The sequence below is a fragment of the Gouania willdenowi genome, chromosome 19 (assembly GCF_900634775.1).
Source record: "Gouania willdenowi chromosome 19, fGouWil2.1, whole genome shotgun sequence".
Lineage (NCBI taxonomy): Eukaryota > Metazoa > Chordata > Actinopteri > Blenniiformes > Gobiesocidae > Gouania > Gouania willdenowi.
Window position 1 is genome coordinate 21,392,334 of NC_041062.1, and position 13,269 is coordinate 21,405,602.

The 13,269-nt window shown below is 39.4% G+C and overlaps 1 protein-coding gene across 1 annotated transcript in view; it reads left to right on the forward strand.

Annotated features, from left to right (window-relative positions):
* The first annotated feature begins 1,518 nt into the window (after positions 1–1,518).
* bms1 (BMS1 ribosome biogenesis factor) overlaps positions 1,519–13,269 on the forward strand; it is a 33,286-nt gene continuing 21,535 nt past the window's right edge. Inside the window, 12 exon segments of the mRNA XM_028477038.1 lie at positions 1,519–1,584; positions 3,806–4,001; positions 4,083–4,273; positions 5,774–5,853; positions 6,271–6,459; positions 6,584–6,726; positions 7,813–7,934; positions 8,203–8,327; positions 8,329–8,397; positions 9,268–9,410; positions 11,019–11,500; positions 12,988–13,089. Coding sequence (XP_028332839.1) covers positions 3,829–4,001; positions 4,083–4,273; positions 5,774–5,853; positions 6,271–6,459; positions 6,584–6,726; positions 7,813–7,934; positions 8,203–8,327; positions 8,329–8,397; positions 9,268–9,410; positions 11,019–11,500; positions 12,988–13,089 — 1,819 coding nt within the window. The 5' untranslated portion in view covers positions 1,519–1,584; positions 3,806–3,828.

The window sequence follows — 13,269 nt, forward strand, 5'->3', positions numbered from 1 at the left end:
AATGTTTTTAACATGACTACAAGACTTAATCATGCAGCATAGTTGTGTAAGGCAGAGACCACCAGACCACTGGTTAAAGGAAGATGTCAGACATTTGTGGAGCCATACGGGTGCTCTAATCACCGTTGTATTGAAACCAGTGCCCGTGGGATCACCTTTCATCTGTAATATATTACAATCCTATCACCATACTTAGGATAATCGTTAGTTACTTTGTGGAAGTATTTCAATAAGATCCTGTTACAAAGGAACAGCGGGCTGACAGAATATTGTTGTTGACACAAGGTTTTTTTTAGAATATGTTTGTTTAATCAATCACTGAATGTTTACAATATTATATAATACAATATTTAGTAAGGATGCAGGAGGCATCTGTATAATTTATTGTGGTTATTATTATTCTTCCGTCCAGCTCTAACTACTCCCGCAATTTTCAACCGATTTCAACAAATTTGGTCTCAAACTGTTCAAATAATTTCTGTCATTTATGCGATGCTCATGTTTTTTTTGTAACTATCCAACTTATTGAGTTATTGCCCATGCAACTTTTTTCTCCCATCCACTTTCAATGAAACTTTTAGGCCCTTCATTTACAGCCATTCTTCAGCTGATTCAAACCATTCAACCTTAACATGTTCAGCTACTACCTTCAACCCATTTCAACTTTTTTCAACCAATTTCAACTTTTTCAACCCATTTCTATGTCTTTCAACCTTTTTCAGCCTAATATTTAGCTATTGCTAGGTTACTGCTATTTCTAGATGAATGCTGATGTTAGGTTAGACGAATGCTTTCGCTAGGCTAATGCTAATGCGATGCTAATGGGATTGTTGGGCTATTGCTAACATTAAGCTAATGCTAATGCTAGGCTAATATTAATGCCAGGCTAATGCCAACGCTAGGCTAATATGATTGCTAGGCTAATGATAATGCTACATTAATGTTAACGCTAGGTTAATGCTAATGCTAGGTTAATGCTAACACAAGGTTTTTGCTAATGCTAGGTTAATGCTAACACAAGGTTTTTCTAACGCTAGACTAATGCTAATGCTAACCTAATGCAGAGGCAAGCAGCTGCATCCTCACTTGTATTTTTTTCAGGAAATGCAAATATACTAGTTTGAATTATTACTTGTTTAAACTAATCATGTAATAATTAAGATTATTTTATTGCATATATTCCTATCATTAAAGTATACATATATGTCATGATATTGATTTGACAAAATTACTGTGTGTGTGTGCGTGTGTGTGTGTGCGTGTGTTTTTGACCGGAAGTGTAACATAATTATCCATAAGTGCAGTGTTATAACTACACCTCTGACTTTTATAACAAACAAAGCAGTTTGAAATTCGGTAGAAAATTGAGCAAGTTATTGTTATTTACAAAGTACATGCACCACTACTACACAATAAGTGACTGTGGCAAGATGGCCGCTACCCAAATTAATATGTCTATGCCCTCGACAGTCAATGCATCGTCTATTGGGTATGTCTATGGTTGACACGTGGCTAAGGATGTCCGGGTCAGAGGTTGTGCTACACATGTGAGCGAACAGGCGGTTTCCATAGCACAGAACTCAGGTATGGACCTAAATATAGATGTTTTCTCTGCTTTGGACGTCTTATGGTAGTGTTACACAGTCGGTAAACTGCATTGTTTATGTTTTTTTGTTTTGTCGTGAATGAATTTAAAAGCTGTTGCTATTAAGGCTATTTTTTTTAGCCCTTTAAGATACTTTTTCGGGGTCCTAATATTTACAGATTTGGTTGTTTTCCTTGTTCTGTTTGAGTTTACGCCTCTGACTGGGGGATAAACGTCAGTGTGAGTAACATTTAAAACAACTAAAACTGTTAAAGATTAAAAACTGTTCATTGCAGACGTGAAGCCGTCAAAGATGTGGGTTTTTAAAGACACTCAGCGGAAAATGAGGTGTTAGCATGTTTGGTTAGTATCAGTTCAGAACTCAGGGATAACAGACACATTGTGTTCTTTGCTCTAAACCTTGTTCACACTGTTCTAGTGCAGTGGTTCTTCATTTTTTAGTCCCTTGTACCCCTTTGCATTTTGGTCAAATCATGTGTACCCCCTCTTCATATCATAAGTACAGTCTCTATAATTGTTTATGCCTGCCTTATACCTGTTTCCTAAGGCCTAATCTACCGATTCAAAACAATGAATGTAAATTAAAGTGGAATTTATTTATTTTTTAGACATTTAAAATTAAAAAAAAAAACACTAACTTTTATGTGATTACTTCAATAGTAAGCAAGTAGTTCATTATTGTCTCCTGTTGTCTGATGTGTTGGGAGTAACTAATTAATTTTGTAATATATTCCTTTTTGAAGTAACTCACTATTAGTGTAATTCATTACAAAAGTGAAAAGTGGTCATATAATACTAGTTACAATTAAAGTAACTCAAGTTACATGCATATTTAATTTAAGTGCACATTTGTGTTGTTTTCTCACTGTTTGCAATTATTTGAGGGAAAAAAGATGATCATTATAGTTAAATATAACTTATGGGGAACAAAAAAGAGCTTTTTGCTCCTGAAACAGCAGAAGTATTTAAAAAAACAAACTTGTTATTCGAACACCATCAGTGTGATATAATTATAATTAGTGTTTATAACTCAAAGTAGTGTAACTCAGTTAACTTTTAAAATACAGTAATATTGTAAAACAAATATATAAAAATTTTATCCCAGTAACTAGTAATATAAATATATAACACATTTAGAGTAACTTAGCCAACGTTACTGATGACTTCTACACCATAAAATAATCCTGTTTAAAAAAATTACAAGAAAATATAGTATTTTATTATGCAATAGTTCAGTTGTTAGTTTGTAGTGGATTTGTTAAAAAAAAAAAAAGAACTAGGAATATTTCCCAATTATTTGGTAAATATTTAGTAGTTATATTTCATATAGTACCGCCTGCAATGTGCTCCTGTACCCTATTTTGAGAAACACTGTTCTAGTGCATGAAAAGATAATATTAGCTGTAAGTGGATTTTGTCTATACAAAGGTGATGTCCAGTTGTAAATTAATACATTTTACAGGGAAAAGTGGCTTGAATGGAACCATTTTCCTGAACCAAATACATCAAGATAATGTTGCATCAAAATGCTCGACTTCACAAAAAAGTAAACAAGTCTTTTATTTTACTGAGTTACAAAACTTCAGGAAACATTGTGCTTAGAAGCTCTACGTGAATTTGTTTTCAAAGTGTTTCCTGTGTTAATCTTAAAGCTGTGAGTCAGCCGTGACCACTGAGTGAAGTTCCTTCACTGTTTACAATATCAAATAGTTATCTTTTAATATCCAGCAAGCAACGTTTTTACTCCAAACGCCCTTAGGGCGGCAGTAGCTCAGTCCGTAGAGACATGGGTTGGAAACCGGAGGGTGGTTCAAGTCCCAATGCGGACCAAAATACAGAAGTTGTTCTGGTAGCTGGAGAGGTGCCAGGGCACATCTCGAGCACTGTCGCGGTGCCCTTGAGCAAGGCACCAAACCCCAAAACTGCTCTGGTGTGCTCCCTTCATTGTAAAAGCAGCCCCACTCTGACATCTCTCCATTAATGCATGTCCACAGGTCCTGTTTGTGCATGTGTGTGATTCGGCCTATGTGTGTGAGAAGCATGTCCCTAAAAATAACAATGTAATTTCCCTTCATGGATTAATAAAGTAATTCAAATGAATAATCCAGGTGTAATGTGGATGAGTGAGATCTGACCCTGTTCCCCTCAAACTAAGCTTGTTTGAAGAACCGTACGCGTTTGTTTGTTTGTGTCGTGAAGCAGCAGCAGCAGCAGCAGCAGTGATGGATGGGAAAGTAAGAAAACCAAAGCAGCATCAGCAGAAACACAGCGGGCCCCAAGCTGAGAAAAAGAAACTGAAGAAACATGGAGCCTCTACAGAAACAGATGAACGTAAACGCAACCCCAAAGCATTTGCGGTTCAGTCTGCTGTTCGGATGGCAAAGACCTTCCACCGGTTTGTTGTGATGATTGTCATATCTGCTGAGTCATCAGTGTGTATCAGTTAACTGTAACGCTGTTTCTGGATGTTTTTAAGGGCCCAGGATATAAAAGCCAAAAAACACCACATTCCTCTGGTCGACCGCACCCCTCTGGAACCTCCTCCAATTGTGGTGGTGGTCGTCGGGCCTCCAAAGGTGGGAAAAAGCACACTGGTTCGTTGTCTGATTAAGAACTTTACTCGGCAGAAGCTTGGGGAGATAAGTGGACCTGTGACCATTGTATCTGGTGAGCACACTTTGACCTTGAAATATTACTTCTCTCATCTTCATCTTCTCCTTTAATGAGGCAGACGCTGTGTGATTCTCCTCAGCTCAAACTGTGCGACTCAGTTGCAGAGACCGAATGTTTGCAGCTCACAATTCATGTTCTCACACTATACGGACTGACACGACTTGACTGCTCACACTGTACGTTTATACACGACACGTCGGCGTCTTGTTTCTGGAAATGCAATGTAAAAATTAGAAGACGAAGAATAGAAGCGTTGCCATTAAATCAGAAGAAAAAGAACCAGGAAGTGGAGAGACACTCACAATGCTAAGTAAAAAGAGCTTCACAAAAGAAAAGGCGTTGATGTGTGTGGACCAGGAACTGGCTGGGCAGACATGGGCAGTGTCAGTGCCTGATATTTTCAACGCATTCGCGAAACGAGTATTCATCCGTTTTGTCTATTTTATGGCAGTTCACTATTTAAAAGGTTGAAATTCTACTATTTAGTAATTAGTGTGTGCATTTTAAATCTGATGCCAAAATGTCCCAAATTATTTGAAATGTATGTTTTGAGTGAATTCCGATTTATTTTAGTTTTTATTTTATTTTCTGTTTGTTTTTTAATTGTAAATGTTGTGTATTGTGTTTTGATCCATTTTTGTATGTCGTCTTGTGGTAATTTTTCCTTTTTGTCTTTGTTTTTTTCTTTTTTAATTAACACTTAAAAACACCACAAAAAGTTACATATTTACCAGTACATGTGTACTATTAAAATATTATCTAACAAACGTCATGTGGTTGGTCTAAGATTGCGAGTGAGTGAAGTAACGTAGTCTACGCACATGCGTGGAAAGGATAATGTCTGTGAAAGGGTCGGGCACTGACGGCCAGTACAGTCCGTCAATTTTACAGCGGTCCTACGGTGTTGGCACATGCGCAGTGTGAGAGTTTGAGGTAACCCAGTCAGTGGCACTGCCTCAATAGTGTGATATCCTCAGGAGGGGTGACCAGGATTCCACACAGGTTTGATTTTTTACGATTGCTGGTCGTGAGGTGTTAATCGCTTCTTGTGACCCCATGTATACGACACAATGCACGACACACGATTTGGCCGAGACTCGGCCCGATCCTAAAAATCTGCTCAAAATGGTCCAAAAATCCCACAGTGTATGCCCGCCTTTAGTCAGCAGCACAGCAGTGTTTATTATTGTGACATTTCTGTAAATTCTCTTGAGTCATGGTGATAAAATTAAATTGGGCAGCAGGATGTATTTAAAAGAAATGACTTTTAGTTTAAGGACCACCAGTTACAATTCAACCATAAACTCTGTTGTGAGAGGCAAAGATACATTTTCCACAAAGGTTACACCAACAAGTGGTTGGGAATCACTTATCTGATCCCTTAACATGCTTTATGTCTTTTAATCAGAATTAAAGATTCATTAAATGAACAAAGTGAAGTCTGTATTTAACCTTAGGTGACTTCTAAAATTCACTGTTGTTGCTTATTTTCAGGTAAGAAGCGTCGTCTGACCTTCATGGAGTGTAACAATGATATCAACACAATGATTGACCTGGCCAAGGTGGCTGACCTGGTACGTGTAGGAGGTCAAAGTTAAACAACTACGTAGAATCTCAGTCTGCGTTTCCAAACTGTTTTGCCTGCAAACCGTAGAACATTTGGACATTTGACTTTTTCCTCAGTGGTTGGTGTTAATCTTTGGAATGCATTGCACATTAAAAAGTAAAAGAAATGACTTTATCACAATTACCCATTTCTCTGTGTATCTGTTTGGAATCCTAACCAGGGGCATGTTTTAATATAGCCAAGGCTAGAAAATTGGATGGCATTGACTTAGTAACATGCATTTGTCCCAGTCAAATAAATTAAATAACTTATTCATTTTGATTTAATGCAGGTCAGCTATAGATCAGCCTGGTGTTGATTTGATGCCAGAATAAGAAAAAAATGACTTAATGTCTTGTCAATGGTTTTTTTTTTTTGTCTCTAGGTTTTAATGCTGATTGATGCCAGCTTCGGCTTTGAAATGGAGACGTTTGAGTTTCTGAATATTTGTCAGGTGCACGGCTTCCCTCGAATCATGGGTGTTCTGACCCACCTTGATTCATTCAAAAATAACAAGACACTGAGAAAGACTAAAAAGAACCTAAAACATCGTTTTTGGACAGAGGTGTATCAGGTAAGTGTGGATTGTTTTCACTGGTTAAATTAACCATAAAGACCTGAGAGTTTGGCTAGTATTATATTATTTACTGTATTTGAATAGATCTATACTTCTATGATGTATGTTTGCTCCCATCAAGGGCGCCAAGCTTTTTTATCTGTCTGGGATGGTGTACGGTGAATATCAGACTCAAGAAGTGAAGAACCTGGGCCGCTTCATCTCTGTCATGAAGTTCCGTCCGTTGGTGTGGCAGACCTCCCATCCCTATGTGTTGGTGGACCGGTGAGTGAACCTCACCTACGATAAAACAAAACGACAACAAAGACCCACTAAATGAGAGAAAAATACACAAGATCACTACAAAATAACAGAGAAACATACAAAATCACCCAAGAAACAACCACACAACACCACACTGAGAGAGAATAATTTAAATAATGCCAAAACACAAAAACGACACCAAAAACACACAAACTAAGAGAAAAATACACTGAATAATAAAAAAACAGGCAATAACAAAATGCACAAAAAGACATTAAAAATGCACAAAATGACACAAAACTCAAAAAGTGATGATAGAAATGATTTTGATTAGAACATGAACTGAAAATACAAAGGTCAGTTTTGATCCCACACCAGGCGGCAAATGACCGTAAATAATAAAAATAATTTTATTCAGGAGGCACTAAATTCTGTTTCTTTCCAATTATTTACAGAATGAGTTTCTTTAAAATGTTTGACTTATTTATTCCATCGTTACGCTCTATAGTTATAATTCTGAGTAAATTGTTGCAGTCGGACAAAGGGGTACTTGCATTAAGAAGTAACAGAAAGGGGTACATGAACCACTGGTCTAAAGTGCTGGATCAGATCTCATCAGGGTTGGCAGACATTGTGACGTTTGTCGGGGTTAACTTAAAGCAAAAAGGGTTTACGCTGGTCATGGTGTTTCGGTTCAACTTGTGACCACATTGACTGGTGAACCCCTGTTATATTAAAGAAAAAAATCTACTAGCCCTTTAACTGACTGTTATAAAGCAGTTAAATGTATAACAGTTTCATGTGTTAATACCGGTTAATCAGAATCAGTTTCAAGTCGCCAAGTACGTTCGCACATACAAGGAATTTCTTTTCGGTTGCTGGTGTGTCTCTAAAATAAGAAAAAAAAACTAGGTGATATTGTATTACCTATATTGCCAAAATAGAAATCTCTATATATTGCCCATTTCTACCACAGCTACGTTTTTAACATAAATTAAACAGTAAGTATGGACATCATAATGCATTAAGAGCTGAATTCATAAATCACATTTCTACATGTAAGCTTGATGGGCATCTAAATAAGAATATTATTCTATTTCTTTGCAGAATGGAGGACTTGACGGACCCAGAGAAAGTCAGGATAGACCCAAAGTGTGATCGAACTGCCTCCCTCTATGGCTACCTAAGAGGGACACATTTGAAAAACAAAGGCCAGATCCATATTCCAGGTACGCGCTCCACCTAACAGAATACAGTATTCCCTTGTTTCAGTGAAATGCAAGAAGCTGTAGTGCAGGATGACCTGCTGCAGTCTATCATCATACTGTGTTTTTCTAATGGAGGGTTTTTAGATCCATTAAACAGACTAAAGTTTGCCTTTATAAACTCCTGAGTTAAAAATGATGGTTTGAAAAACCACTTGAAGAATATGGGGGCATGTTAATAACATGCACTGGCCTTTAGCGCTTTGTTTATTGTGTGGAAAAATCTGTGCAGGTGTCGGAGACTTTCAGGTGAAGGACGTGAACTTCCTCCCCGACCCCTGTCCGCTGCCTGATGCTCAGAAGAAGAGGGCTCTGAATGAGAAGGAGCGTCTGCTCTATGCCCCCATGGCTGGTGTCGGGGGGGGTCGTTTATGACAAAGATGCTGTTTATATCGACCTCCCTGCCAGCCATGTCAATCAGCTGCAGGTGTGTGTTTGTGATGAGTGTGGTCTACCTATAAACTAGGATTTACGCCCATTTGATTGACTATACCGATATTTAGTATTTTATGCAATTAATGTGATCGACTATAAAGTCTTAATTCGCCGATCCGATCAATGACATCATTGTCGCGATGAAACTTTCTGTAGATGCTCCCATTGCATTATTTTATCCGTTTCATTTACACCGTAGAGTTCCACACCCCCGACATGTTTGCTCTGCGTGACACGGCTTTATAGTATTTCACGCACATTTGTGCACAAAGGTGAAAACCTATGTGCGAACGGTGAAAAATGTCACTGGTTGGAGCAAAGCAGCTGAACCTGAGTCTACCAGCTCTGTAAGCAGGCTGTGTGTGTGTGTGTGTTTTATTTAACCCGTGCAGCTGCATGTTTAAGGAAAGTCCTAAGAGAGTTTTTTTCTCATTAATACTTGGCATTTCTGTCTGTTTCAGGGGGATGGTGGACACAGACACATGTGTGTGTGTGTGTGCCCCACCTCCGCTCTGAATAGGCACTTAAACAGCAGGATTTGCGATGAAACCGAACCAGGAGATACTGTATATCTGTGCACTTCACGGATGATTCTCAAATACATTATACCTGCTGTTTTTTTTCATGAATTAGAACCAGATTGTGCCGAAGGAATTCTGTCGGTACCTAAAACAACCCAAAAAACTAATTCGGTAACCATCCTTACTCATATGATTTTAAACTTATTAAATGGTGATCGGCCCAAAAATACTGATCGTGTATAGCCTACTTTAAACACCACTTGTCCTCTCATGGAGGCAACCGTGTCCAAAGTCCTGTTTTTAAAGAGAGGAGAAGTAGTGATGTGTTGTTTCTTTGACAGGCCGAGATGCAGCCCACCACAGAGCTCGTCCAGTCTCTCATTGACACGCACGCTACTTTGGATGCCAAAATGGCCGCCAGCAAGGTGTCTCTCTTTAGTGGTTCAGCCACACTGGATCCCACAGACATCAGTGAGCAAAGCGGGTGAGTAATCTCTTAAATCATTAAAGAACATAGCTGCATGTATCTGTAGATTAAACAGTAAATCATATTCTTTTGATATTTTCCTGCTAAATCCAGGTAAGCTACTACCTCCATCCATTTTCTTCCTCTTTTCCATTGCCGGGTCGTAAGGGCAGTATCCTTAGCAGGGAAGCCCAGACTTCCCTTACACCGGCCACTTCTTCCAGCTCCTCCGGGGTGGATCCCGAGTCGTTCCCAGGCCAGCCGAGAGACATAGTCTCTGTCAGCGTGTCCTGGGGATGAGATCCTGCTCCAAGTGGAGGAGTTCAAGTACCTCAGGGTCTTGTTCACGAGTGAGTGAGGGAAGGATGGAGCGAGAGATTGACAGGTGGATTGGTGCTGCATCTGCAGTGATGCAGAGTCTGCACCGATCTATCGTGGTGAAGAGGGAGCAGTGCAGAAAGGCGAGCTCTCGATTTACTGGTCAAGCTACATTCCTACCCTCACCTATGGTTATGGGCTTTGGGTCATGACCGAAAGAACAAGATCACGGGTACAAGCGGACGAAATGAGTTTCCTCCAAAGGGTGGCTGGACTCTCCCTTAGAGATAGGGTGAGAAGCACAGTCATCTGGGAGGGGCTCAGTGTAGAGCCGCTGCTCCTCCGCATTGATAAGAGCCAGATTAGGTGGCTTGGGCACCTAATTAGGATGCCTTCCTTGTGAGGCGTTCAGGGCACGTTCCTCCTGAAGGAGACCTCGAGGAGTACCCAGGACACGCTGTAACCTACTGTATTTACCAGATAAACCAGGGAAGAGAAGTTTCTGCAGACTTGGGATATCATGATCACGATTAATTGCATTATTAAACTTTACGATTAATTAATCATAATGTCTCCTAAACACTTTGAAAAATATAATGCTTGAACCCTATTGGTGGTACATCAGCACATCTTGCCTGGAACAAAAACTGTTTATCACTGCCTCGCGTTGCTTCGTGCAGGTGTGTCACAGTCCAAAAACTAAAGCATGAAGATGAACAGCTGTTCTCTCTGAATAAACCAATTTAGTGGATACATATTTATATCTGCCCATATATGACTAGACAAAGAAATGATTAAATAGATTTAAAATTATTAATAGCTTAAACATTAGTTTATGATATTCTCTCTGAAGATTAACATTTGGTCTTTTACATTTTTATTTTTTTAGTCACCTGCACCTTCAGGTCACTTGTTTTTGGTATGGCAGCTCAACAGCCGACTGTTGCAGAATCCTTGGCAAAAATAATCTTGATAATTGTGATTATTTCAATGAAAATAATCCTACCATTAAAATGTGTAATGGTGATAAACCAGGATGGGAAAGTGTCTGTAAACCTGTTGTAATACAGTTGTTGGTGTGTTATCTGTTTAGCACCTGCTTTGTTTTGCATTGTGCACCTGTGGCTTCTTTTAACTTTTTTTCAATTTTCATGTTGCTCAGTTGTCATGTTCAGAGTTGTTCTCCTAGAATGTAAAACATCTCTAATGTGTAAGGTCTTCATTGTGGTATTTGTAGCAGTTTGTAGAGGCAGAAATAAGTTGTGTCTTCTTCAATTTGTTTCACTTGCTTCTTTTGATGTTTTTCAGAGAGCAGGCATTGTGGGACCCTAAAACTCAGAGAGAAAGGAGGAAGGTGCTCTTTGCTGAGGAGATGAAAGACGATGATGAGGAGGACGATGAGGATGAGGAGGAGGAGAGCGAAGGAGGAGATGAAGGTGAATCCAGTGGCGAGGATGACCTGTCAGAGGAGGAAGACAATGAAGAAGACTGCTTGTCTGCATTTCTTAAAAAGAGCCGTGGTGACAGTGTGAAGGCGTCAGGTCCACCTGTGAAGAAATCCAAAGTAGAGGCAGAAAGTGAGAGGCCGGTGTTTGCAGACAGTGAAGATGAGCTGGAAATGAGCGAGCATGAGAGTGAAGGAAAGGACCAGCCTCTGGGAGCGGGAGACTCTGGACATTGTTCTGAGGATGAGAGTGATGAAGAATCAGAAGATGAATCAGAGGAAGGCTGTTTGATGTCAAACACAGTGACGAAGCAGAAAGAAGAGGAGGAGGACGAAGATGAAGAGGGTAGGTGAACTTCTGGATGTCCATCTCAACAAAGCATTGGGCCCATTTAGCACTGCTCCATGCCATGGTGTGGGAACATGTTTTCTCCAAATCTTATTACAAAGCCTTTGAATTAAGTCCAACATCTTGAAAGAAAACAAACATAGAGCAGTAGAGCTGAATCAGTTACAACAATAAGGTTCACATTACAGTAAAGGTGTAACGATTCATCCATCAGACCAATTAATCGATTTATATTCCTACGATTCAAATACATCGATTTGTGCTCGGCAAGCTGGCCTTCTTGAGAACATTAAAGCTACAGTATGTAGTTTTTTTTTTTTTTTGGCATCATTTGGTCAAAAATCTATCATCGTCTTGTGTAATGACAGACGTCCCAGCAGAAGTCTCCACAGCATAGCAAGCGGAAATAGGCAGACCGAGGTGGAGAAGCAACAGTTTAAAGGCACAAACATAGTCGTAAGGACCGGGCAGCTCTGCATCCTCGCGGATCCCCGTTACTGTGCAGTGTCTGCACTATGTACTGGTGTCAGAGGGAGAATGGGAACAGATGGAATACATTGCGTGTAAACCTAAGCTTATCCAAGGATGGAGAGAACAGACACAATTCATTTTGCTGTCTGGATCCCAAGTGATGGTTGTCACTCAGCCCTGAGCGGCAGCTGAGATCACAGCCTCACATGGCATGTTGGAGAAGCCGGCGAACATGAAATTAATCAATCCACCTTTGATGTCCAGTGTGTGAAAACACTTTGACTTTTGCACAGATGGAGATATTCTAAAGGAGACGCTCACTGTGTCCACCACCCACCACCACGCCCTTCTGGCAGTGTTCACTGCTGCAGCAGCAGTGCATGTAGCGTTAGCTTCTTAGCATTAGCTCTACAGAAGCTGCCTCAGACTCACCATCACGGTAAAACAAAAGTATCACGTTCAACCACTGCTCATTTAGCCTGAACAGATCTTGGTTGCACTTCATTTCTGATGTTGTATTATTTTTATGTTGAAAAAAAACAAGCAGAAGAGTCAGGTAAACCTAATATGTATTTTTATTGAAAACATATTGGGCATTGAAAATTAGAGCAGAAAAGTTGACATCCTGTTAATTTAAACTGAAGTGTTGGTTGGACTTTATTCAAATAAGATGTGAATACATTTTGACATTAAATGTTGTTTACTTGTTTATGTCCCTAATAAATGTATAGACTATTCCCTTACAAGAAACAGGAATCTAGGGATTAGGGATTTGTTTCAGTCACACTGGTTGAATTATTAATTTTGGCTAAAAAGTTACTGAATCAATTTCAAGTCACTGAATTGTTTTGGATGTAATCGTTACTCCCTACATTACAAACATCAGACTCTGGGAACTATTTGTATCTTTAGCAAGTGAAAGAAACTCAGCTCTCTGTAGGGTTTCTGTTCTAAAGGCCCTGTGTGTAGTTGACTGTGCAGAACTCCATGCTTCATTCTCTTTGTCTCTACAGGTGCTCTGAAGTGGAAGGAGAACCTGCAATTGAAGGCCTCCCAAGCATTTTTGCGGCAACAAGAATCTGCTCCAAATCTAAGAAAACTAGTTTATGGTTCAGGTATGTGTGTAAAAGTCTCTGTTCACAGCCTTCTTGTGTTTTACACGCATTAGCTGAGATGTAGGGCTGCCAAAGTTTAGTCAATGGTATCAGTTTTAATACCATAAAAAAAAATGCAATGCACTTATATAGGTGATAAAGATTAAATATCAAAATAATGTATTTAATGTCTTAACAAGA